Source organism: Lepidochelys olivacea, assembly GCF_965140295.1.
Source record: "Lepidochelys olivacea isolate rLepOli2 genome assembly, chromosome: 9".
Classification (NCBI taxonomy): Eukaryota; Metazoa; Chordata; order Testudines; family Cheloniidae; genus Lepidochelys; species Lepidochelys olivacea.
The window spans coordinates 83474096-83501500 of NC_140419.1; the positions used below are offsets into that span (position 1 = coordinate 83474096).

The window sequence follows — 27405 nt, forward strand, 5'->3', positions numbered from 1 at the left end:
CTTGCAGTGCTCAGGGGGGTATTTTTTCAGTTGCAGCGCTGTAAAGTGCCAGTGTAGACAAGCCCTAAGTTTTTGCATTGTAGCTCCCTTGCTGGACAATGATTGTTGATGGGTTGATTGACACCCCGCCCAGGTGTTGGTTACTTTCCTTGCTGTTGCCTCTGGGGAGCTAATATCTGGCTGATCTCCCAACTTAGGGCATGTTTTAGTGACAACCATACAACACAATTCTCATAACTTCATATGCATGATATCCATATATGGATAGAGAAATGACTTTCAGCAGATCATAACCTTCCCCCTGATACCTTTACGTGTAAGATCATGATTATATAAAAATGAGGAATATGGGGATTCCAGGATGCTCCCCCAAGGTACAGAATGTCACACCAGGGATGAAACTGTAGGGAGGAAAAGAAAAACCACATGACATGCTCCACCTTGTTACACTACTGTAGTATTTTAATATATATTGAAAGTACTGTATGTTCCATGGCAAACTAGATCTATTTTTTTCCCCTTCTTGCTTTAACAGTTTCTCATAAGAGGGGTCCCTGAATAGAGACAGGGAAGCAGGGTTGGATGGAAAAGGACTCCGATTGAATGGAATACTCCAAGCTTATTAATTTCTAAGATCCAGTGGTCTAAAGTAATGAGGTTCCAGGTGTTTTTAAAATAAAAAATGTTGTTGCCAAAAAGAGGTTGGGGGAGAAGGGCATAGATCTTTCAGACTTTCTGTGCAGCTCTTGATGATGGTATCAAACTTGCTGTCATGAGGTGGACACAGGGTGTGCAGTAGAAGAAGAGTTCTGTATTGGAACATCTGCTCCTTCCTTGGTGGCTCTAATGATCTTTAGGGGTTGTAATAATTTAATAATAATATGTAATACGTAATAATAAAATAACATTGTTACCTGTCCTGCTTTCTCTTAGGAGCTGGCATGTAAACTCCCAAGGAACAGAGACTGGCTCTCACATCTTTCAGAGAATTCAGGACTTCATCAGTTTTGCATTAAGCAGATCACACCCTTTGAATGGGAGGTCCTCAACTGTTATTTGGACCTCCTTTGTTATTTCTGAAGATTAAAGCCAGGAAGTCCTATGCATGGTGATGGAGGTGGCCACTGAGTATGCTGTGGTATCCAACACATCAAACGCTTCCTGTAGCAGTGTGTGAGCTACGAATTGTACCTCAGATACAATACATTTCCGTTCCTCCCAATGTTCTTGAGGGAATTTCTCTATACACTGTGATACCTTGTCACAATTAAGGTAATCATACTTTAACAGAAGTGCCTGGTAATTTGAGATGCAGACTTCATTATAAGTAAATTTTCCTGCCAAATAAACCTATTTCTGGGGAGGAATCCATGTCTCCTGAAGTAATTTTTTGAATCCTTGCTATCTGGACCTTTCATGCACTATCAGCATTACCAGAGATCAAGGAACTAGATATGTCTTTAAAATATTCAAAGGGAGTTTCAAGGGAGTTCTATCTACCAATATCTATCTACCATTTTTAGAGGTAAGTGCCAAAGATGCTGGAGTCTGCCACAAATGTTTTTCTTGTTCTAGTAGCCCCTCATAAATGATCATGGTAATCTGTCCAGGCATAAGAGGAGTGCAGAATATCTAGTGGTTTATGCAGTTTTTCTTGCACAAGCACCACAGGGATTTCTAAAGTCTCTTCTATGTGACACAAAAAATCCTGAAATATTTTAAAGTTATCTGGCTGAGTAGGAGTGGAAGGTGTCAAGGTGTCCTGCAGTGGCTCAAGTCAAGTGTGAGTATCAATCTCAGGACAGACTGTTAAGAAGCAGGGCACAAACTCCAAATTAGTTGTGAGTTCTATACTTAGATTTCAACAATGAATTAGCAAGTGTAAACCCCTCAGACACTAAAAGAGCCCTTACATGAAGTCACAGACTTGGGTACTCTGATCTGTTTTGCCACCCAGGTAAGCCTACCTTTGTGATAGATGGTCCTTTACACCAAGGATCACAGCAACATACTGGTTACTCCAAGTCCCAAAGGACCAGTCATTGCTTGCTCCCAAACATGTGGAGGCCTATGCAGCCACAAGGGACTTTCTAAGCTTCTCAGTACCGATATCCTCAGCAGCACAAGAAGTACTTTACACTCAGTACCGATGCTTGCATCAGGAACCCATAGTACCTTTACCTCCCAAGCTTCTGCAAAGGCTGGTGCAGTCCAAGGGCAAGCCTCAGATGATATCCCTGGTACCAGGCTACCTATTCCCAGTCCCAGCTGTTTCTGGCCCCTGTGCCCCATTGTCTGACATTTCAGATTCTTCCTCATCGGACTCAGAGGTGCATCCATCTTTATGACATCCAAGACAGAGGGCATACCGTTCATCAGAGACGGGGACCATAGGACATGCCACAGTCACAGCACTGGCTTCCTCCTAAGGAGCAATTGCCCAGTCAAGGATGGGTCTCAGGTCCATATGAATGGCCATTCTGGACACGTGGGGTAGCCCTCTTCCCACTAGACCCCTCCTCAACCACCTAGTTCTTTGTCATTGAGACTGCTCTCAGGGCATCTGCACCAAGAGCATCAATCTCCAGTACCCACTACTGAGCAGCCAGAAGTCATTTAGGCAGCTTCCCCCAGCACAAGCACGGAGCAGCCACCACCTCAGAATCTTGTGTCATCCTCTTCCTCATCATCAGATGAGGCTATTGAGGCAGCAAGCAATCCACCACCACCAGAAGACCACAGAACTCATCTAGATCTATTGAGAAGGGTGTCCTCTATTCTTGACATTCAGGCAGAGGAGATGCGTGAAAGCTGTCTCAAGTTAGTGGACATTCTTCCAGAGTGACTCTCCCAATTAATGAAGCCATTATGGAGCCAGTCAAGGCACTGTGGCAGAACCATCCTCCTTACCCCCACAGCAAAGCAAGCTAAACAGAGATACTATATCCCCTCTACGGGGTATGACCATTTGTACTTTCTCCCTTCTGCAAGTTCCTTGGTGGTGGCAGCTGCTAATGAACAGGAGAGCATGCTAATGAACAAGGACACCAACCATCGACAGTCAAAGGCAAACTTTTGAAGAGGCTGGACTTGTTGGATGCAACCTTTCTTCTACAGGGAATCTGCAACTCAGGATTGCAAACCAACAGGATTGCTCACCTACTGTGACTTCACCCTTTCGGATAGCATTATAAAATTTAAAAGACAAGTTACCAGAGGCCTGTAGGCAGAATTTTGAAGTAATTGTTGATGAGGGCAAGTGTCAGGGTTCCTTTCCCCACTCTGAACTCTAGGGTACAGATGTGGGGACCTGCATGAAAGACCTCCTAAGCTTATTCTTACCAGCTTAGGTTAAAAACTTCCTCAAGGTACAAACTTTGCCTTGTCCTTGAACCCTATGCTGCCACCATCAAGCGTGTTAAACAAAGAACAGGGAAAGAGACCACTTGGAGACGTCTTGCCCCCAAAATATCCCCCCAAGTCCTACACCCCCTTTCCTGGGGAAGGCTTGATAAAAATCCTCACCAATTTGCATAGGTGAATACAGACCCAAACCTTTGGATCTTAAGAACAATTAAAAAACAATCAGGTTCTTAAAAGAAAAATTTTAATTAAAGAAAAAGTAAAAGAATCACCTCTGTAAAATCAGGATGGTAAATACCTTACAGGGTAATCAGATTCAAAACATAGAGAATCCCTCTAGGCAAAACCATAAGTTACAAAAAGACACAAAAACAGGAATACACATTCCATTCAGCACAGCTATTTTACCAGCCATTAAACAAAAGAAAATCTAACGCATTTCTAGCTAGATTACTTACTAACTTAACAGAAGTTCTGAAGAGCATTCCTGACCTGGTCCCGGCAAAAGCATAACACAGACAGACAGACCCTTTGCTCCCCCCCCCCAGTTTTGAAAGTAACTTGTCTCCTCATTGGTCATTTTGGTCAGGTGCCAGTGAGGTTATCCTAGCTTCTTAACCCTTTACAAGTGAAAGGGTTTTGCCTCTGGCCAGGAGGGGTTTTATAATTCTGTATACAGAAAGGTGGTTACCCTTCCCTTTATATTTATGACAGCAAGCTAGTTGGCAGAACTGCTATTCGGGACAGTTTAGATGGCACAAATGTGGCAGCTCAAACCCTGGCATTACCCATTTCTATGAGATGTTCATGGTTACAGTTGTCTGGGATCTCCTCAGAAGTCCAGCAGACCACTGAGGACCTAGAAGCCTAAAAAATTCCAGGGAAACATTAAAATCTATAGGATACTATACTTAGGCAACGAAGAGGAAACAGTTCAATCCTCAACCGCCATGCAGATACCAGGATTTTGCTTCCAAGCCTCAAGATCCGCTGAGGAGAAAGTACAGGGGTTATAGAAGACAACATCCACTGCCGCTCTTCAGCATCAGTGGGCTCATCCTGTCCAGCCCCCTCATCCAAACAGACATTTTGATGCATTGGTCAAAGGCGGTGTACCAGTTCCATTTGTTTCCCACCTTTTGTTTACAAATTGTTTATCCCACTTCCTAAGTGCTTGGGCCCAGGTAACATCAGATTCGTGGGTCTTAAGCAGTGTTCCTTCTAATTTTTTACATCCATATGTGGAATGAGTGTTGTTATATGCACCAATACAGAGGTGATGTGTGATGGGGCCAAGGGGTTTGCAGTCTGGGAGGGGGCTCAGGGCTGGAACAAAGGGTTGGGGTGTGGGGGTGTGAGGGATCTGACTAGGGGTGAAGGCTCTGGGGTGGGGCCGGGGATGAGGGATTCAGGGTATGGGAAGGGGCTCAGGGCTGGGGCAGAGGGTTGGAGTGTGGGGGATGTGGGCTTTGGGGATGAGTGGTTTGGGGTACAGGCTGCCCTGGGGCTATGGTGGGAAGAGAGGACTCCCCCCAGCCCTCTCTCGCTGCAGCAGCTCAGGGCCAGGTGAGAAGCACCTCTCCCCAGCCGCGGCTGCTCTGGTGGGGCTGGGCCAGGCTGAGGGAGAAGTACCTCTCCTTGGCAGTTCTCGTGGGGCTGGACTGAGCCAAGGTAGGGGCTCCTCTCCCTGGCAGCTCTGACAGGGCTGGGCTGGGCTGCCAGAGGGGCTCCTCTCCCTGGCAGCTGTGGTGGGCGTGGGTAGGAGCGTCTCTCCCTGCCTGCACAGCCCTTGATAGCCTGCTGCACAACTGCACAGCTTACAGGGAACTTAGGTCTTAACCATGGTGTTGTTGAGATACATTGCAACTGTCCATTTCACAACCCACACTCCCTCCCCTCTCTCTATCAGTGTCTATCCCGTATGAAAGAAATGAGGGGGACTGAGGATGGCTCCATCTCTTATACTAGCATACGTGATGAGAAAGGGTGCTCAAGACACCCCAAGAGGTACCTCTGAGGGAAAAAGTTCTCCAACAACTGTGCACAAGGTATGCATACACCTACAGTGGAACAGATATATGCAATATCTTGAAGAACAACAGTTATAGAAAGGTAGGTAACCATTTTATTATGTATTTGAACAAGTTTAGAATGAGCTATGCCATGCAACTGGATATGTCTTCTATTCCTTGGCTGGGAGCTTCTATTCTTAGATCATAAAGCCCTTGGGACAGAGACTATCTTTTACAAGCACAATACTATTCAACAAGCAAATCTCATCTATGCATTAATCTTCACATCTTACTGATGTGAATTGGAGAGGTTTGTTTGGATAGAGCCAATTTCCTGCATAACTTGGAGGAGGAGGAAATGTTATAATATTTTAGCCCCACACAAAATTTCACAATAGGTAGGTGTTCTTACTGAAACAGTCAGTGACATAAATGTTAGGTTTCAGAGCAAACATTCCATTAAGAGGATTGGGGAAGACAGGACTTCAGACTCTGGAAGAGAGCATTTAATTGACTAATGTTCAGAAGATTATCTTCAAAAGCATCCAACCTAAAACATTAACACTTAAATTCTGGAGAAACTGATAGGGCCAGCAGAGGTCCTTGTTTGTGACCCCCATGTCCTGGTTCATGCTAGTCCCTGTCCATAACTGGTGAAATCCTGGTCCCATTGACTACAATAGGAGTAGGAATTCACTTTTTTCAAAAAATGGAAGTTTAGGTTCTATGCATTGGGTAACTTTTGCTACACAAGCAATAAAAATAATGGGAATCCAAAGTTTGAGCTGATTTTTTTTTAACCTATTACTAACTTTAATCATAAGGATATGCATCCGATTAAGTGAGCTGTAGCTCATGAAAGCTTATGCTCAAATAAATTGGTTAGTCTCTAAGGTGCCACTAGTACTCCTTTTCTTTTTGCGAATACAGATTAACACAGCTGCTACTCTGAAAAGGATATTATAGTTGCTAGTTAAACTTCACAACACTTCTGTAAGTGAATTTCTAATGGTCTCCATTTTACAGAAAAGGAAATGGAAGCAGTACTCTTTGATGGCCATTGAGACAAACGATCCAATTTTAGTGTTAAAGCACAGTTGCACAATGGTTTTGTCTTGCTTGTGTAGATGGAACCAGATTTAAAGTCATTTGGATGCTTCCCTTTTTGTAGGACAACCACCTACCTTAGCACCCAAAGGGCTCCCAAAAATTGCATTCAATTACTATTATTCTAAAAGCAGTGTCTAGCATGCACAAAGAATTCACACTCGCTCATTTCTTCAAAGGAGGAAACCAGCAAGTTCTGTCATCTGCCATACTGAGGAATCACACCTTCATTGTCAGGTCTTGTTTACATAAACAAAATCACTCCAGTTGTTCATTTTCCACTCAATTTCCTATTTCATTAGAGAAAAAAACTGCTCTCCCTCCCCTTTTCTACTTTAATTTTTTTTTTAATATAGTGAATTGTTCTCTTAATTGCAACACTTCCGCTACATAAAATGCTCTCACTTTGGTTCATGGGCACAAACTTGCTCTGTCGGCAGGAAATTTAATTTATAAAAACTCTCCCTTCAAAGCATGACTGTCTTGATCTCCTGCAAAGAGGAAAAGGTAACGTGAAATGTGGCCACCGCTGTATTACACGAGCCCAGTGATGAGCTACCAAAATCTTAAGAACGGGTTCCCTCCTCACCCCACGAGGGGGTTGTTGCCCACCCCCGCCCTCCGGGACTCCTGCCCCATCCAACACCCTCGCGTTCCTTGATGCACTCCCCAGGACCCCTGCCCCATCCACCACCCTCCCCTGTCCCCTGACTGCCCCCAGAACCGGGCAGGAGGGTCTCGTGGGCCACCGTAGTGGCTGCAGCACCCACGGGGAAAATTTGGTGGGTGCAGAGCACCACCAGCAGCTCCCCACCCTGCGCCCAGCCCCAGATCACCTCACCTCCGCTCCGCCTCCTCCGCTGAACGCGCTGCCCCCCTCTGCTTCTCCGCCCCCTCCCCCAGCTTCCCGTGAATCAGCTGTTTGGCGGGAAGCCTGGGAGGGCTGAGAAGCAGGTGGCGGCTTCCCGCTCAGGCCAAGTGTGGCGGAGGTGAGCTGGGGTGGGGAACAGTTCCCCTGCATGCCCCCCCGCAGGTTACCTGCTGCGGCACAGGCGGCCCTCCTCTCACCACCACCCCCCGGTCCCAGCTCACCTCCGCCTCCCTTGGCCTGCGCGGGAAGCCGCGGCCTGCTTCTCAGCCTGCCCCAGCTTCCCGCACGAACAGCTGATTCATGGGAAGCCTGGGGGGGATGGGGGTGGAGAAGCAGAGCGGGGCGGCGCGTTCAGGGGAGGAGGAGGAGGAGGAGGAGCAGAGGTGAGCTGGGGCCGGGCGGGGAGCTGCCAGTGGGTGCTCTGCACCCACCAAATTTTCCCCCTGGGTGCTCCAGGGCTGGAGAACCCATGGAGTCAGTGCCTAAGGCGCCACTTTTGGCCAGTTAAATTTAGAAGCCCTTTTAGAACTGGTTGTCCCTCGTGGAACAACCGGTTCTAAAAGGGCTTCTAAATTTAACAACCAGTTCTAGCGAACCGGCTCCAGCTCACCACTGCATGAGCCCCTATGTTCACTGCTGCTGCATTACCCAGATAAAGCTATTTGATTTCTCTCCACCTCCAGAGGAGAAGTGGTTTTATTTGTTTTTTTAAAAGAAGCAGAATTAAATTTTAAGACTAGAAATGCTTAGTCTGACAATCTGGTTACATGATTTGGTAAACCCAATTTGCATAGCAGTCTACAGCCAAGCCTACTATACTTGCCTTATGCTGTCTACATAGTTTTACACTTACACATAGTCTGTAATCCCAAAATATTTAAATGTATAGCTACCACAATAGCACAACTGAGGGCAGCAGTGCTGGAATTGGAAATTTTTGCTAAGAAGGCCAGCTCAGAGCCCCTCACTCTTCTGAGCAGCATAATGGGATCTTTAATGTCTGCACAGAACAGACACAACCCTTTGGTCTAAAGGCATACACAGAGGGAACTGACGGTGTTCAGTTGTTCTAGGTGGATTGAAGGGGCAAGTGGAATCTGCTAAAATTCAAACTAATGGTTCTACAGAGTGTAGGTATTTCAACCCTAACTGTTCGATCCCTAAGCAGAACTCCTTGGCACAAAACAGGGACCTCACAGGTCTTTATTAGAGCACTTTGTTTGCTCTATTTTAATTCACCTTGTCTTCAAGTCTATGCATTGTATTTACAGTCTTGGTAGAGAAGACAGAGAAATGGTGTGAGACGTAAAACATTATCCCCATTTTATAAGTGGGGCACTCAGCCACAGAGATTAAGTGGCTTGCTCAAAGTCACAGAGCAGGAGAATCTAGATCTCTTGCCTGTAAGTCCACTGCCTTAACCATAAATGCCATCCTTCCTCTCTACCCACTAAAATGATCTGGTCCACAGGTTTCCTACAACTGCTTGAAAGCTAGTGAGTCATATAAACTATGTGCTCCTCTGAAGAGCCTATAAAAATGTACCTCGTGTATTTAAAACTATTACTAGAAACAAGCCTAACAACATAGTTAAAGCAACAAAGATTTTACCTTCTCAGAAACAGAGTCCTAAGTGGCTATGGTCTGAATAGCTTAGATATCATGACTATGTTCCCAACAGTTGAAGTTCAGCAAGTTTGAAAATAACAAATGGCAGCATTCGTGGAGTATTGATGAAAAAGCAACAGCTGAAGCAATTCATAATTGCATTGCAAACATCTTCAAAGTTCCAGCACTCAGTGCTAGCTTGCTTCTTCCTAGACAAAATGCCATACTGCATAAGACCAGTAGCCCATCTAGCCCAATATCCTCTCTCAGGACACTGGCCAAATGCATCAGAGGGAATGTACAAGAAAATCCATAAGACCAAGATAGAATTTCGTAGCCAGAAGAGTTGTTTTCTCCTAACACTGTTGTATTTTGGGACTATATTTTCTGTCCTAGTCCAGTAGGCCCCAGACAGTTTATCTGGTCATACTGCTGACAAAAAGTCTATTAGGTCAATATACTGGAGTGAGAAAAATTAACTTCACTTTCAAAAGGAATCACAACTTTCTATTTTATTAATAGAATATTTTATAATATATGTTTAAATTTCAGACGCAAGAACAAGGATCAGACTGTAAAACATTTTATTGAAAGTTGTCCAAAATCCAGTCAATCATGTACTTATCTGTGCCACTAAGGCTCATCATTCTGAGCCATACAAAAACATCTCAAAATTTAAATTGAACCATTACCAAAAGACTAGATTAGTGTAGTTAAGGCACTTGAGATGTGAGTTAATTTAGCGAACTTGCATAACAGTTACATTCTAGTTTGAATGAAGCGGTTATTTCTCATGTACTCTTCAGTCTAAAGAAAACTTCCATAGCCCTTGCCCCTTTGGGACAGAGAAGAGGACAGAAGGTGAGAAATTACCTATTTATAACATCCTCCATGATAAAACTACCTCCAAGCATTTGTTCTGCCCTGCAGCAGGTAGCACTATCTAGTCAAGCTGAAAGAGTTCCCACTAGTATAGGTGCTGGAATTCCTAGTCATGGAATTTTAAGACTATTTGGGCTGAAGCACAAGAAGTCAAGTCTCCTCCTTCTTAGGGATGGGATGGAGAAGGAAGTGTCTCAGGGGCACACCATTTTCTGCTCTTATTTCCTCTAACAAGCAGAAAGCAGAAAGGGCTACTATAAAACTAAGAGAATCTCCACTGGGATAGTAATGTTTATCCTAGGATCATACCCGTATTCCCCCCACCCAATCTCCCTAGTAAGTAAGGCTGAAGGAAATTAGAACAAGTTAAAGGAGGTGGCAAGTTACAGTTCCAAGTGATACTGACTGAAAGTGCTTGCATGTCTGCTGGTTTGGCAGGACTATGAGAATATTTTTAAACCACATTTAGGATCCCTCTGCTTTATCAGCTGAAACTGGCTATCTTTTGGGCTATGTTTCAGATTAGTTTTTCAGAATCAACTATTTAGAATGAAGAAAAGGCTAAGAACATTCCTGATCTTGGGCTATGTAGACTGGACTCACTGTGCCAGCATTTATTGCATACAGGGGAGTTTCAGTCTTAGGCAGTCAGAGAGTCCTCACTGGCCAATTAGTAACAGGACAATGTGTTCAGAAGAGAAGGGGGGGATTTCCCAGACCTATCAGACAGCTCAGGATAGCAGAGACTGCAACAAATGGTGATAATTTTATTAAAAAAATATATCTTTTTGGTAATGGGGAGTGATGAGCATTGAGGGGAAAACTCAATATTAAACCACTCTACGTAACTTAATTCAAGATTCCACATGCATTCACCAGTGCTATATGTTGATGACTTTCCCTTACTCTATGGGGGTAATCAGTTGCACTGCATTGCAGTCAAATACAAGAGAGATTCAAGTTGAGGACTGTAAGATCTGCACATTTGCCACTAGAAGCTGGAGAGTGTTCCAGAAAAAAGGAAGAGGTTTCTAGGTACATGCTGAATTTGGCCCCTTCATTCATGAAAGGGTATGACTCAGGCATCAGAGTTATAAAAAAAGGGAAAGGAAAAATGCCAGCGAGAGTAGCAACAGGTAGACAGGAAAGAGAATGCAATTAAAAAAACAAAACAAAAAACATACCACCCCCCTCACCTATGAGGGAGCAGAAAACAATGAGGCAAACAAATTATCAAACTGAATGTAAGTACTGTTTCTAGTTATTTCAAAGAAACACTAGTAGTCCATAATCTAAGTTTTGAATTCCACTAGGTTTAAAGTAAAATGGTTTAACATGATGTAAAGCTTATGAAAAAAGACTGAATCTTAATACTCCATGTCACGTTCAGAGCATACTGCTTGTCATATTAAGGCACTACACATTTTCTTTGGTTCAGTGTTTAACTATCTCATTCGCTTTAAAGAGAGGTAGCATGAACCATACACATTTAGCTCTTCAGTTCCATTACACACAATTTCAGAGCTGATATCTTTCAAATGCTCCCAGCTTGTGGAATCCTTTAACTCATCAGGAAACTGCAACAAAACATAGGATATTTTTAAAAAAAGAACTGAATTAAAGTAAGAAATATTCCATTTAGTTTTCTAGACGGTTTCATTTAGAATGATTAGGGGCATATGGGAGAATGTAACATGACATGAAATGGTACAGCTGAGGTGGAAGTAGTTGGGGAGAAGTCCCTTTACAGCAAGTCCTATAGTAACTCATAAAGTTGATTGGCTCTGGAGGGAACCACATCCATACCTCCTGGGCTACAAAGTTGATTAACATACAAAGGTCATTGATTGTAGGAGAATTAAAAGCTGAAAACGTGGGGGTTCTGACAGTCTCCTTCCACATCAGTCACTAGAAAGAGCAGTGATCCAACTTTATCCATTGCTCTGGAAGCACGCCCTCATTAGTTCCAAAACACAATATGGATTTTAATAGAATTTTTTTTGAAAGAACGATTGCCCTGGCAGAAAGATGAAAATATCAGCCTACAGAAGCAAGGGCAAATCATAAACTAGCAATAGAAGAGGAGGTCAATGGGAGCTGGCTTCCTAACTCCCATTTGAACTTTTAAAAATTTTCCCCCAAAAGGATAAAATAGTTACAAATCAAAACCTGGTGTTATATAGAGTCCTATTGATTAGGACTTCAGCCCCTCAAAAACTGTACTAGATGCTCCATATAACAAATGCAGAGACACAGACAGCTTTGAAGATCTCAGCCCAAGAAATGTAGAACTCCAGGCAGAATTTGGGTTCCAAATCCCTTAAGCAGCTTTGAAAAAAATCTCATCTCTAATGAGGTAACGATTAAGAAAGAGGTGACTTGGAAAAAAATATAGGAAAAAAGCTTTAAGGTCATCAAATGCTTCACTCCTATTACCGAATTTATGGCGAGTAATGACAATGGGGCATTAAAGATGTTTAATACTAAGTAATCTTTGGGTTCTTACTTACTCTATACCTGTCAGATTATAAAAAGTACCGTAGCACTTTTTCTTTTGTTTTGAATAGGATAGAGGAAACGGACTAAACTGTTGACCACAACAGGTAAAAGTTTCTGGTCATTACTGCAATCAATTCACTTTTACATCCTTAGTTTCACCAAAAAAAGGGTCTTCAGGACAGTTTGTTTTCCATTTTTCTTCTGAAGTGGACTTCAGGCAAAGTATTTTTTTTATAGTCACCCACTTTTGTCAAAAAACTATTGGGAAGGGAAACCCCAATCAGAATGAATGTAAGGTAACAGTTTATTGATTTTTAGTTACATTGTAAACCATGCAAGTAGCACCCCTATATTTTTATAAAATCTCGAAGTTTTAAGTCACTGTATGTTTATTTACTAGAATATTCTCTGTTCTAATCAATATAGTATAGCTACATCAACACCTATGTATTAAAGCACAATAATTTAAACAGCAAAAAAGCCATACCTGTATGGGTAGCCATGGTATTTAGATCTGAAGACAGAGAGCAGCCAGCTGAAGAATAATACCACCAGGCCAACACCAGCTACACACATTACTGTAGATAAGCAACAGAGTGCAGAATAAAATGACCAGACAGGTAAGTCTACCCTGAAACCACCACTATGGATAGGGCTTTAAAAATGCTCAATAATAGCTAAATCTCCACCTGCTGCACTCAATGGGAATTTAACTGTGGATGTCAACAGGAGCAGGATTAGGCGATTGCTGAGTCCCTTTGAAAAAAATCCCACCCTGTGATGCTGGCAGACCAGGTGCCAGCTCTTGTCAAGGCTTTAGACCTCAGCAGAGCACTGACAAATTCACTGCTGGAAACCAGTCTGTTTTTTCCTGTGTGTTAGTATGGTTAAGAGGGTACTGAACTTACAACCAGGTGTTTAGACTTTATAAAATGCTTGTAAATTGCTGCATGCATTAATCTCACTTATAATATGTTTATCACACGCTATCAGGAAATATTTAAGTGTTTACTTTGCAACTGTAAAAAAAAAAAAAGTTTGCTCTGAAACTCTGAGCCCAGTCAGGAGGGATCATCTCCTGTTTATCAAGAAGGCCTATCAAAACTAAATGGGCCATTGTGGGACACCAGAATACAAAGGCTTTGGCTATGTCTACACAGCACACCTTATAACGGTACGGCTGTGCTGCTGCAGCCTCGCTGTTGTAAGGTGTGCTGTGTGTGGCTCTCTAGCTCTCTCCCAGCGACAAAGTAAAATTACCCCCTATGAGGAGCGGTAGTTCTGTTGACAGGAGTGCAGCTCCCGACAACGAAGTGCTGTCCACAGCAGTGCTTTTTGTTGCTAAAACTTGTTCCCGAGGGGGGAGTAGGTGGGGGGGTGTTTCACACCCGAGTGACAAAAGTTTTAGCGACGAAAGTGCAGTGTAGACATAGTCTTTATTAATTGCCCCTTCCACTCTTGAAGAGGCTACATGCAAAAGGGCTCGTCCCATCAAAGCTTTTTATTCAGGAAGAAGAAAATACAACTAGCTGACAAGAACATTTTTCATCTCTTTTGCTGTTTGGACTCTCACAGGGCCAGAGCTATGAAACAGAAGCAGAGATCTGCAGGGTCAACCTGGGTTAGTCCTAAAAGACATTCAGAGCTGACATATTACAACAACTCTGTCACCTTTTGAAACTATACACTAACTCATTTGTTTATATGTGTTTGCCTGCTTTAATCTTGTAATAACTAACTCTCATTTCTCTTCTTAATTAATAAATTCTTAAATAGTTTACTATAGGATTGGCTACAAGCATTGTCTTTGGTGAGACGCAAGGTACAAATGGACTTGGGTAGCTGACTGGGGTCCTTTGGCTCCAGGAATAACCCGAATACAGTATTGTGTGATCTTTGGCGTATAGCAACCACTTATCACTAAGTCCAGCTCACCTGGGTGGCAAGATAGACTGGAATGCCCAATGTGACTGTGACTCCATGGTAAGACGTATAGTGCTTTAGGAGTTCACACTTGTTACTGGGTTGGTGATATCTAATTATAGAACATACAACCAGTTTGGGGCCTTTGCCCTACTTCTTGACAGTCTGCCTTGAGGTTGGCACTCATGGTAGCGGGCCACTCCAGACAGCGTGACACACCCTATATAGATAATGCAGATCCAGTATAGAAAAACAAGCCCCTCCATCTCTTTTAATTAACAAATATTACATAGCACTTATAAAAGTCCATATAACCCAGAATGCCTTTTTTTCTCTCTTGCACCTCACTAAGCTCCTCCACATGCTTCTGTAGAAACAGAAAGTTCACCTCTTTCAGGGTATACTATGCACAACAGTTCAACTGGGTAGAGGAAAGCATCTCTCACTCACACACACACGTACGTTGTGGAGCAGCAGAATAGGGGAAGGTAATTTCATCCCTAGGTTGGGAAGTAGCAGGGCAAAGGAGACAAAGGCTGGTGTCAATAACTCCCTGCTCCCATCCACAGGGCTGAGTGTGCAGAGGGAGTTTGAGCAGAATTAACTGTTGTAGATAAATGAGAGGAGCTAGTGCACGGCCAAATAAGAGTTCTTGCACATTATAATATAGAAGGTTGTGGTTGGGTCAGCGTATACTTTTCTGCTGAACCAACCGTCATGAACTGTAGAGAAGGAAATGTGCAAAACATTTCTATAAAACAGAGATGATATACAAGCATTTAAAAAAATCTGAAGGTGACAGTGTCCCTTTAAGAAGCAGCCTACAAATAAATGTTTGAGAACCTCTGTGATAAACCATAACTGCCACAATCTATTAGGTCAATAATCTGTGAACTGACAATAGACTGAAAGAACATTAGTCGTCTTTGTTACACGAACCAAATGTACATAATGTTACTTGAGGTGTACATGCTTTATCAGGTTCTAAAATAGAACTGTGGAATGTGACAAGGTAAAGGCACCCCAGTGTGTAAAGGATTAGCAGGTTGCTGCCTGTCACATTGCTATTCAGGATGAAGTATAAAAGGAAGGGGAAGGCGAGTCAAAGAAGAAAGCTGTATCTTCTCCCCTCCTGGCTGGTTAAAGCAAGGAAAGCCCCCGAGGAACTATTGCACAGTGTTTTCCAGCTGATTTGCTCTCTGCTTCATGATAATCTGTGCATAATAAACAAATAAACCCTGAGGAAAAGACTTTAAAAGGACTAAGGCCTGGAGCTTTATGTCCATTTCTTGGACGACGACTAATCTGGATTTTTAGTTAAAGGCCATTTTAGAAGATCAAATATATATTTGACAACCTGGAGCTACCCCAGTGCTCATCCCTCAATTATGAGTTTAATAGTTGAGCTTTTATTTTTTAGTAGTCTCTCACAGAGAAACGAGACAATAGCGAGACACTATCTTGCTTCTCTCCTCTGTGCTCCAAGTCCACTCCAACAATTGTATGAATAAAAGAGGGAATGTGAATTAACTTTGAATTTTATGGTTTTGCTAGATTTCAACAGTGAACGAAGAATTAAGTGCAGAGAACCTAAACACCTTGGGGCGGGGCGGAGGGGGGAGCTAATAAGAGTGCCAGCACTGTCGTAAACCATCACACTGGAAACATTTCCTGAATGCATCTTCCCTTGATGGAGATTCAATTAAGCAACAAAATGCACTGCTTGGATTAGAAGTAGTACTTACTTTTTCTTTTCCCCACCTCCATATCAGAGGTAGCAGCTTCATGCAGGAGTACCATTCCTAAAGTAACACCACCATCTGAAAAGCTGTTTAAGGCTAAACTGACAGAGACACCATGTACTTATTTTTAAATTTAATAAATCCAATCATAATCACATATGTGGCACATACAAAACTTATTAGAAAGATTAAAGACTCCCCAGCCAAGATAGACACTGTAGAAAAATTACAACTAACATGCAGTAATGGTATTATTATTCCAGGAAACACAGAAGAGCAAAAACCAGGAAAATGTAAGGGATCTGTTTAACTGCACTAGCTACAAATCATAATTGTTCTCAGCAAGCTTGCAACAAATACTACTTTTCCCTCAGAAAGAGGGAGGTATGAATTAAGACCTTGCCTCTAATTCATATTGCTCTACCTTGTTCACCTTCCCATTCCTGATGAGAAGTGATTCTCAAAAGCTTGTCCATGTTATTTAACTTCTGTTGGCCTAACAAGATGGTAGTTAATATATTTCTGTTTTTGTTTAATTTGACAGACTATAACAGGCACAAACAGCAAAGTCTGGACTTTTCTGTTATTCAGTTTGAACTATTATTCACCAGTAAAAATACTGCTAAAATTAAGGTAAGGATTTATAAGTTGGTTATGCTGTATTTGACCACAAGGAAATCTAACATAGTGAAACTCTTTTGACAACAAAACAGAACGCAAGCCCTACATTTGTTTAATTGCATTCTAGTATGTACATTTCAGGCCTAATCCTGCTCCCACTGAAAAAGAATGGGTTTTTATCATTGACTTATAGACCCTTCAATTCCAGTTGAAATGACTCTTCAGTTAGTGAAGCTACATGAAAAGAATGACTTAATTATGAAATGATACTACCAAATTGTGCCTTTTTTGAAGAGCTTTAATGATTAGAAAATTTGGTAGGTACATGGAGGGAGTGGAGACACAGACACACAAAATGAGCGCACTTTAAAGCCCCCAGTTTGTTTTAACATCGTGTCATTGCAATCTGCCCGACACCTCTTGATAGGTGGAATTTGACTAGATTCAGAACCAATAGAGGAGAGTAACAATAGCTAAAAAAGGAAAGAAATTCCCTCTGCCCCAAAACTGGTCTTTATGGCAACATTTTTGCCTCAAAAAATATCTCCCATGCTGTTCAATAAATGCACTGTCATTTGGAAACCCTTTCAAAACACAGTCACAAAACACTATCACCAGCTTAAAACAACCAGAATAAATCAAAAGTGCAGTGAAAGAAAACAAAGATTCCTGGTGCTTTGTATCAAACTTAACATTAATTTCTTCATTCACCTGAACTGACAAGTTATCATATATTGTGGCTACACTGTAATATTGTAAAGAGACAAAAGACTGAGCCTGTCATTTACTGAAATAAAAAGAGACTCTGGGGGGGAAGAAAAATAATTCACACAAAACCCATTTTGGAGCCTGATGAAACCGGATACCAGCTGAGAATTACAAGGTCAACTGTAGTTTTTTGTTTTGGTTTTAAAACTAGGAATGTGAAACAATGAGAAAGTTAATGCGATTTTAAGTTTTGTATCATTTATATAATGTGTACCTCCAAAATGCTTAGCAGAATTAAACTACAAAAAGGAAAGGAATTGGGGGTGGGTGAGTAGAAAAAAGGTAGACTGCATTTTCAGAGAAGAGCGCTTGAGGTGGAGACACCCTAGAAAGTCTGCTCCAGATGGCAACAGCTGTAATAGAGAGGCTCATGCACCAGTGACCTTACTACAGGAAAGGAAAGGTCTACAGGATGGCTGCGGTATATTATGGAGAGGTTAAAGGAAAAGGGAAGGGAATTTTGTACTAGATCTTAAAATGAACCAGTAGATGTGGAGCCAGTGCACTAGCTTGATGTTATTATGGTACATTTTCTGCTCTTTGTACTTTGAAAATGCAGGCAGGGGTATCTGAAGAGCGGGGACTTTGAGGCTGTAGAGAGGTTGTTGCTATAGAAAAGGCGAGGAGACAAACACCTGGACGAAGATTTCAGTAAGGAGATAAGGCAGTGGCATACAGAAGTGATGTGGAGGTCGGAATTGGTGGATTTACAGAAACACAAAAGATGCTTCAGGAGGAAAGTTCAGAAACAAGGACAACTAAGCTTACCGACAGTGGAAGGAAAAAAGTTGCACATCTGAGCGGAGGAAAAATAGGAGAGAGGAGTTGGATTGGAAGATATTCCTCTTGTCCAGAAGAAAAACTTTAAAAACATATGTGAAGGCAGTGGTGACAAAGCTATAAGTTTACTCTGTCAAGACAGGAAAACAAAAGGTGTAAAAGATTAGCATAATAGCTAAGGTTAAGATAATAATAGGAGAACTTAGAAGTATGCAGTAGCCCATGAATTAAGCATTTATGGGATTTCATTGGACAGGAAGTCTTAGTACAGAGGAAAGGCTCCACCAACAGAGAGAGAAAGGATGATTAGTTCTGCTTCCACTTACCTATTGCCAGACACAAACACAGGCTGTCTCAAAGAATGTCCATGGCTTCATTTAAGGACATACAAAGAGAACGATACCTAATCCTGTTGAATTGGCAGATTGTGGGCATAAGGAAATGTTAGCTGTTGACATATTATAAAGGCACTGCAAGGTTTTGGTCACCAATATCGGTATTATGTGATCAGTTTGAATCTTAGCAAACTACTCCTGTAGTGAGGGGAGAAGGTATAGGTTTGGCAGAAAAATAAATTGCCATCGGATATGTATATTTCATTATAAAGGATACTAAACAGTAGAACAATGTGTGTTTCAGCCACAAATTGGGCTTGGCTGCTTCCATGGATATAGTTCTGTAAAAGACAAAATTCAATTAAGAAAGAAACTTTGGAGCAGAGTTTAAAGTAATTCGTAATGGATATAAAATCTGGCCATTGAGAACGAGATAAACAGAAAGCAATAGCAAAACACAGGAAATGCAGATAAGAAAAATATTAAAAATGAAAATTATTTTCACTCAACGTGGCTTAGACAATAAAATATTAAGCATGGTTTGTTTGATATTAAAAGGTTGCAAACTGAACAGGTTAACAAACAGCTTAGACTATATGGAGAATAAAATTTTTACTGCTAGTCAGTTACATATGGAAAGCTTTGTGTATGCGGGGCTATGTTAGATCCAAGCACAACATTTTTGACAGCAGCTCAGCAATACTTTATAACACGCAGAGAATTAAAAAGGAACATGTGGTTTGAAAGTGTATGTGTCTGTCTGGGTAAAGATCATGATGTAATTTCACATTTTACTCACAAGTTAATTTAACGATCTGTGAAGCAGCATTCAGTTCAGTGTCAATATCTGGGGCACAGGCATCTCAAGAGATGTCATGTGCCCAGTACAACTGAGAAGCACTTGAGTTGCATCTTGCCTATCTGATATGCAAGGCAGAACTGAAGAGGACAAGACAGGCTGATATAACTTTTTAATAAGTCATAGGATTAAATTATTATAAAAAAGTTCAGTAAAACATTGCCAAAGAGAACAAAAGCATGTCTGAATACATACAAATAGAAATAATGGTTTTACGTACTAGTTACTGGGTATGTGGAGGAGGTGAGGAGAGAAGTTGTACATGTTAAAAAAAAAAAAAAAAAAAAAAGGAAGGCCAGGTTCCAGGAGGCAATAAAACGGTTTAACACAGAGAACCTGAAAGCAGCAGAAGAAAGTTGCTTAAAAGTCCAACTGCTGTCACTTCTCCCACTACCCGGAGAGGTCTTAGTTTCATTTTTTAAAATGTGTGTATGGAAGTGAGAGTAGAGCAGCGGGGGGCATATGAGAGATGGAATTAAAATTTATGGAGACAAGACAAAGAAGGATGGATGGGCTTGAGATAAAAAAGTAGATTAAAAAAAAGCCAGTTCTGTTAAAATAATGTACCTCCAGAGTCTAAGCAGACAGTGCAACTGTTGCACTTCCTCTAAAATAGATTAGTAACAAGAATATATTCTAGAAGAAAGCGGTTAGCAAAATATCTATAAAATGTAATTCCAAGTTTGGAAGTAGAAAATAAAACAGGTATCATTTCTGACTCACCTAACACGTAACACGATCATTTGTACTTATCTACCCTAAATAATTTTTTTGTATCTTCACTTAATTTTGATATGTCTACAGCAAGAAATGGAAGCCTCCTCTTAAAATGCAGCATACTTGAAACTAAGAAGTCCCTCAGCATTTAAAATGAATAAATGGAACTATAGACAATGGAGTTCCCTCTACAAAATTGGTTTTCCCTGCTCCTAATACAGGGTTCTGTCTAGACCATTCCCTTTTTAGTATTAGCTATTACATGCAATCTAGTCATGAATTAGAGTGATTTATCATACTGAGTTGAGCATGGCATGTCACCAGGCTGGTCAAAATGATCATTCTTAGTCTGATTAGTGACTACATTTCTAGTTTTATTTTTATGTATTTTATTGCACACAAGAGAAATAGCTACAAAAGACAAAACACTTAAACTGAATCAGACATTAAGCAGCCTTTGTTCTTGGATCATAGGGTTAATAGCACCATTCTTGTGGCATTGACACTAAATTATAAGGCACTACAGCAAACAGCAGTCTGGTTGTAATGAACTTCAAACCAATTTAGTATATACTGTCACATTTACTCTATGTTCTCTAAGTGCTAACAACTATGTAGTAAACTTGATTGGCAAATTCTGACTTCATTGCTTTGTGATAACATCCAAAATATTAATCACAATCCATAATAAAAAGGTCATGTTTCTTTGTCCTTCTTAGTCAAAAGAATGATAGGACCATATGTGGGTCCCTCTAAATCCATGCTGGAGCCCTGAGGAGCTTCCTGTTCTCACATCTTACTCTCGTGGCCCTTCTTTCATGATTCCTATATTTCTGGCAGAGGATAAACAGGTATTCCTTCTAAACCAGTTAATACAACTCCTCAAATTTGCCCACTGACTGCTCAAGAGCTCCTTCTGTAGTATTCCTACTCTTGCTGACACAGGAAGCGAGAAGTCAGAAACAAAACTCGCATCCTGGATTTTGTGTTTTTAACATGGATCTTTTCACTGTAATCCTACAAAGATAAAGACTTACCACTTGTCCTGTATGGGGATTCTTATGAGCATATGGTGGCCCTCTGATGTGATTCCACATTTGGCCTGATGTCATTGCTAGCACAAAACACTTGGAAGAAAGAAAGGAAGAACATAAGACAAATTAGTATGGACCTCATACGTCTCTCTATTCAGTTTTCATCTTTGCAATTCACTTCACCCAGGAATGTACAGATGTTGATGTCGCCTTATACAATGCATAGCACAATATCTATTCTTAACTGATAATGTTTCTCACAGTTTGAACTGAAAAGGTTGCAATCAAGTAGTACTACCAGACAACCATGAAGAAAAGCTACATGAACCTCATCTTCACTCTAACCAAAAGTATGGACTTTTCCTTCCAGAAGTCATGTTTTTCAAAAATCATCTGCACTCAAACTTGAAAGTCCGTGGCACAAATAACCCTTTATGTAAAATATGAATACTGTAGTAATATGATCTGCATTACACCGAACTCTTGGTCCCTGTGCTTCTGGATTTTGCCATTAAGATGAAAAGACTCTTTACAGTGTACTACGTTCTAGCCAAGATGTCCTCTCTTCTTAGAGGAACAATAAGCTCCCATTTCAAGGAACACTGGATGTGCCAAACTAGATCAGGCCACTGTCCCATCAAGTCTGGTATCAACTAATAGCAAACAAAACCACACCAAAGCCGTATAGCAAGGAAAGATTCTTTCCGATCTTCTGAATGCTATCAACATATGCCTTGATATATACCATTTGATTGACTGTATCTTGAATAACTTCAAACACTGTTGGTCAGCGCTTTTTATATACCCAGCACCTGTACCAATACTTAGGACTTTAAGCTGCAATTCCAGAGGCCAAATAGCAAATGTTTGAGTCTGAAGCCTGTATTTTAATATCCTGAAAAATGAGTTTTACTGAATTAGACTAGGGATAATCAGAGCCTAAGTATAAACTGGGTACAAAACTCATTTTAAATAAAATTCACACTAATAATCTGTGTGGAGGGATGTGGCATGTAGTCTGGCCTCATCTGTTTGGTTACAAATGCTCTCCTAAATTGCTCATGTTCAGCTTACTCTGAGGTCAGTAGGAGAAGCTGGTTTATAATACACCCAGTTGACGGAAAAAGGTTATTTGTTTCACCACTAAATAGTTTCCCACGCAGGAGAGGTAACAAAGCAAATGCAATATTTCCTTCCCTTTCAATTCAATCTGGATCAAGTTGAAACAGGGAGAGGTTAAAAAAAGTATTTTTGCTTACCAAAGCAGCAAAAGCCCAGCCAGTTTTGTTATAGAGAAAATCCAGGTTGCTTCTCCGTAAGTACACAAGGCCACCAATGACTGCCAGCAGCAGACCCAACATCAAGGGACCAGCATAATTCGGAGGTCTTATCACTCGAATCTATGCAAGCAAACGGTTATCTTAAAAAAATTCTTTTTTTAAAAAAAACAGGATGAATATGGAGAAATAAAACCATACCAACGTACACAACACACCAACTTAATATTTCTTTAATAATTCTAACTGTAGTTCAGAAATGAATGCCTTTTATCTTTTGTTTCAATAATACATACTATAGAGCAAAATCTGTTAGGCCATATTTAATATTCTTCCTGTGATAATGATTTATTTCCATGGAGGTGGATGCTTTTACTGGTGGGTGAATCCACACAAGTTTGTAAAGGGATTTGGAATCATTCTAGGTGGAGAGCATTAAATAAATGTAAAATATTATAATGTGGCATATAAAACAAGTTGCCTGTTTTTAAGAGATACTTCATCTCCAAAGCTCAGCTAGACACAGCTGGGCTTAGGACCTGCTTTGAACAGTGTCACCGAGTAACCAATTAGAATAGATTTCCTTCCCCATTGTGTAGATCTGGCAAACAGACTCTCCATAGCTAGATTTACATCGCAGGAAGGAAATGAAAGTCCATCTGTACTTACATTGACATCAGTCCTATCAGCTATCCAACGAGCAAGCTGCTCGGCCGCAAAACCTCGCACTTGCAGCTCATATGTGTCACCCCTTTTAGGTTTCCCTTTAGCTGGGAAGTTTATGAAGGTTGGAGCCGAGTTCATGTTTAGCTGCATTAAAAAGATTAATAAATAAAAGTAGAAGTGAAGCATCAAGAATTAAAGTTATTTAGCCATTTAAACTTTTCTTATTTTATTGCACGTTTCTCATTCATGTTTTGTCCTGTAGCTTATTCACGTAATTAAACAGAAGGGCTATTCATAAAATAGATCTCATGGGAATTTCAACAAAAAATGGTATTGTAGCTTGAATGTTTTTTCTCATAAATGGTCTAGGATATGCAAAAATCCATGACACAAAATTATGTATACAGTACATTAGTCAGACACATTCTTCTTGAATGCTCCATACTTTCTTCTCTCTTTAGTATCGAGAATGTCCTGAGACACCCACAGTTATTCGATACCCAATGCTAACAATAATGCACATCTCAGAAAGCAGTTTGAGACTGGGTATTCTCCCATTAGGTTTAACACTGCACTGTTTAATTTCTAATATAAACAATATTCTCATGTCTTCAATACTGACGTCTGTGGTCAGCAAAGAACTCAAAGAAGGCTGTACAGTTAATACATGTACCTGAAATCAGCTGAGAGATAAAGCTCCTGAAAGTTGTCTATATGGTAAAGTACTATTCTTGCCCTTGCTTATAAAGGAAGGTTTTTTGAATCTTTGTATACAAGTATATCTATAAAGAAATCTATACAGTAGTGTCTAGAGTAAACGTATTGGCATCAAAAGATAATCGCATACATCTTAATGAATATTGATGAGCCTTCTCTTAATGTGTTCTAGCATATTTCTATAGCGAAGCAGCTATTTCTGTCATAAAAGACCTGCATAAAATTTCCAACAGCAGGGCTTCACCAAAATTTCACCGTGAGCCTAAACCTCAGATAGAGTGTAAACCTTTCAGTGACCCTGGACTGAATTATGCTTTCAGACTGAAACAATCATGGCACTCAAAGCTTGACAAATCAGCTACAAAATCTGATTTTCCTTTTGAGTTGCTTCAACATGAAACTGAAATCACAGTTTTATAAAGGTCCAACTGTAAATCTCCAAGATCAAGGTTTGATAATTCTCTGAAAACAAATTAACACAAACATAATGTACATTCTGGATCAAGTACTATCCTGAATAATCTGTATGATTGAGCTGCACAGGTTCCAAGTAACTTGAAAGAACGCAAGGAGGGTGGCATTTCTAGTTTCTTCTGAGGATTTTGCACTTCTTTCAAAAACAGATTTTGTGTGTTAAGAGACAGACCACAGATTGTTTGCCTATAACTAACATGTACTTTTATTTTTGGAAAAAATTAAGTGGACATTTTAAAGAGTAATTTACTGTGCATTCCTAGTAACTTGTCACATTTCTGAAAATCAGATGGACATGAAAATATTTTCAGTCAGTTAAAAAAAAAAAGAAATCAGTTTTCTGACACTGCTCCTTTAAATGGGACACCGAGTTTCTTAAAAATACCTTTATAACAAATTAAAGGTTCTTCCCTCTCCTATCACTGTTTAGAGTTAGAAGTCTTTTGCAAACTGCCATAAACGTTTAAATTAGTTCCAGTATTTTACAAGTCACTGTAATTCCATTATTACACTGAATGGCATTACAAGAGTTAGACATAAAAGACCTAATCAGGTCATTCAGTCTATCACTCATACCTATTCAGCACTGTTACCTGCGTATTATTAGTAGTTTGGCCTATTAGTGCTACTGTCACATTAGCAAACAAATCTTGCATATTTCTCATGGATTGGAGGGTTGTTGTGGTTTTAAAAAAAAATCTGTGCAATTTCTATTTTGCAGCAGTTTCGTTACAGATTGGCCAGCATCCCTCATTATGGTAATACTGTACCATATCTTTTGTATTGTATATTTCTTTATCGCTACCCCCAGTTCTCCCCAAATAAAAATCACTTTAAAAAATGAAAGATATATTACCATCTGAAATACATCCGAGCCTTCATCAAAATCCACCATGGCAAAAAAAACCTTATTGGTAAATGCACTGGAGTATCGCCAGGAGTTTGCCAGAATCTGGTATTCTTCATCAGCTTGCCTGAAGAAAAAAACCAAAACAAAACATATAAAACCAGATGCTATACTCATGAGGCTATGTCAAAAACAGAGGGACCTGTGAACATCCTTCCAGCTCTAACATCTCACTGGAAGTAACATCTCTCAACCACACCAAAACTCCTTTCCAGTTAAGATTTTAAAACTAACAAGATGTGTCATGCTTCATTGCTCATTCCTCTGTTTTCAGCCTTGGGCACACAGAGTTTTTTGTTTTTAAGGTGTGGGGCAGATCTTCTGGACTGGTCAAGCTGCACTAGGCCCACCATCAGGAAGCAGGGCATATGAAAAACTGATGCTCAAGGCTGTTTTTCATTGTGCCCAGCTGCCTGTGCTTTAAGATGCTGCTGTGACAGCTGAAGATCATCAGAATGCAGCAGAATTCAAGGTATGCCCTCTTCCCCCAACATGCTTCTGTACATGGAAGTGACCCAGAGATTTCCCTGACTAGCCATTAAAGCCATCCTCAGAGTCCCTTTATATCTCTGGAGCAATACAAAGTGGCAGAAACAGAACCTAGGATCTGATACAGTATAAATGTAAATAAATACTCCAGATATGAGCAAAATCTCAAACTGCAAGGCTCAACAGCAAACTCTAAAAAAAGTGTTTAGCCATTCACTCAAAAAGATTAATGTTAACTCCTCCAAAAACTTCCCTTTTTCATTCTGCACAGCTGCAATTATTACAGCACAGAGATCAACACAGTTAATATGACTTTAGATAATCTGTGCATGCGCATATATAAGAGATTGCATTAGAAAAATACTATTACAGTTTATTGTGTCTTAGTAGCTCTCTCCCACTCTGAATGAAACTGCTCAAATTCAAGAAAAAGGTACTGCAAAGTAGGTCGGTACAGCTTTTACCCACTCAGAACATATGGCACCTTTTACAGTAACCATTAAATTTAAGTTCTTTAGAATTTAATTAAGTCCATACTTGCACACGGCACACTGTCTGTGAGGCTGAAGAGCAGTGAACATCACAACCACTGAGTAATTTCTTGGTGGTGCCTTTACAAGGCGACGAAACTTGTCTCCATTCATTCGGATAACAGCTCTTTTGCTGGCCCATTCCATCAGCTGGCTAACTTTTTCAGATAAAACCATCTAAAAAATAAAGTCAAAAATGTTTATTTTAAAAACTGGACTGACATTAAAAAGAGTCTTGTCTTTTGATCCTCTGAACCGTTAACAGTCTCATGGTGATATTTCAACAAGATGACTGAAATCCAAAAGAAAGCAAGACACACATTATGTGGTCAGGTTGAGAGAGTCCACAGTTTTTTATTATAACAATGTTCAATGGGAGTTCTGAGTGTTCAGTACTTCCAAAAAAAATCACGTCAAAAGCCAATGATCAGGCATTAATGTACCCAGAAAACAGATCCTAATATTGTCCAGTAATACTAAACAAGCCTACTGATTTAAATTAAATTATAGATTAGTTTTGGATCACTTCCTGTAACTTAAGAACATTACCTTGTTCAAAAAATAACTGTTCAGTTGCAATGATTTCTCTACTGGTGATACTGTTAATAGGCTCCATTCTCTTTAGCTAATCCAGACAAACCCATACACAAGTAGTGCAATCATTTTCACATATAAAAACACTTATCTGTATGTAAGCTTGGACACATCTTAGTGACAGCAACTAAGTAAGGTCCACAATTCTTCCCTACCGATGACCGCAGATGACCTCGCCTCAGGCACGACCCGGCTCCCCACACTGCTCCCCACAGGCGGGGGCCCGGCTCCCCACGCTGCCCCCCTCCGGGCGGACGGCTCCCCACAGGCAGGGGCCCGGCTCTTCAAGGCTGGGCAGCTCAGGATATGGCCGGGCTCCCCCAGCGGAAGGTAGCCAGGCAGACTATGGCCCTTATAGCTCTGGGAATCCCAGGCCGGTTTCTCCCTCAGCCCAGCTGGTGGCGGGGGGCCCTCACCTCCTTCCGCTTCTGCCCTGCGGTCCAGGGTCCCTCGCAGGCCATCAGCACCACCAAGACCCCCAACATCAGCACCCGCCACGCCGCCATGTCCGCTCCTTCCACCGGCACCCGCCGCTGATTGGCCCTGCCGCTGACTCAAGCACTACTCTATTGGCCGAACAAGGCGGACAGACTACTCTCCATTCACGTCCTTGGCTCCAGCTCATTTTGT

The 27405-nt window shown here is 41.0% G+C and overlaps 1 protein-coding gene across 2 annotated transcripts; it reads right to left on the reverse strand.

Moving 5' to 3' along the window:
* Positions 1-369: 369 nt before the first annotated feature.
* On the reverse strand, positions 370-27337 carry MAGT1 (magnesium transporter 1). 2 transcript variants are annotated; one of them, XM_084639069.1, is made up of 10 exons: positions 27192-27337; positions 26189-26358; positions 25112-25229; positions 23068-23208; positions 22381-22521; positions 21125-21214; positions 18789-18852; positions 16011-16085; positions 12830-12920; positions 9529-11420 (listed from the first exon to the last, which is right to left on the reverse strand). In XM_084639069.1, exons 1-10 carry the CDS (start codon positions 27279-27281, stop codon positions 11405-11407), a joined length of 996 nt encoding a protein of 331 aa, XP_084495195.1. In that variant the 5' UTR covers positions 27282-27337; the 3' UTR covers positions 9529-11404. The 2 variants fall into 2 exon arrangements, with proteins under 2 accessions (XP_084495196.1, XP_084495195.1); XM_084639070.1 differs by lacking the exons at positions 9529-11420; positions 12830-12920 and adding an exon at positions 370-401.
* Between the last annotated feature and the right edge of the window lie 68 nt (positions 27338-27405).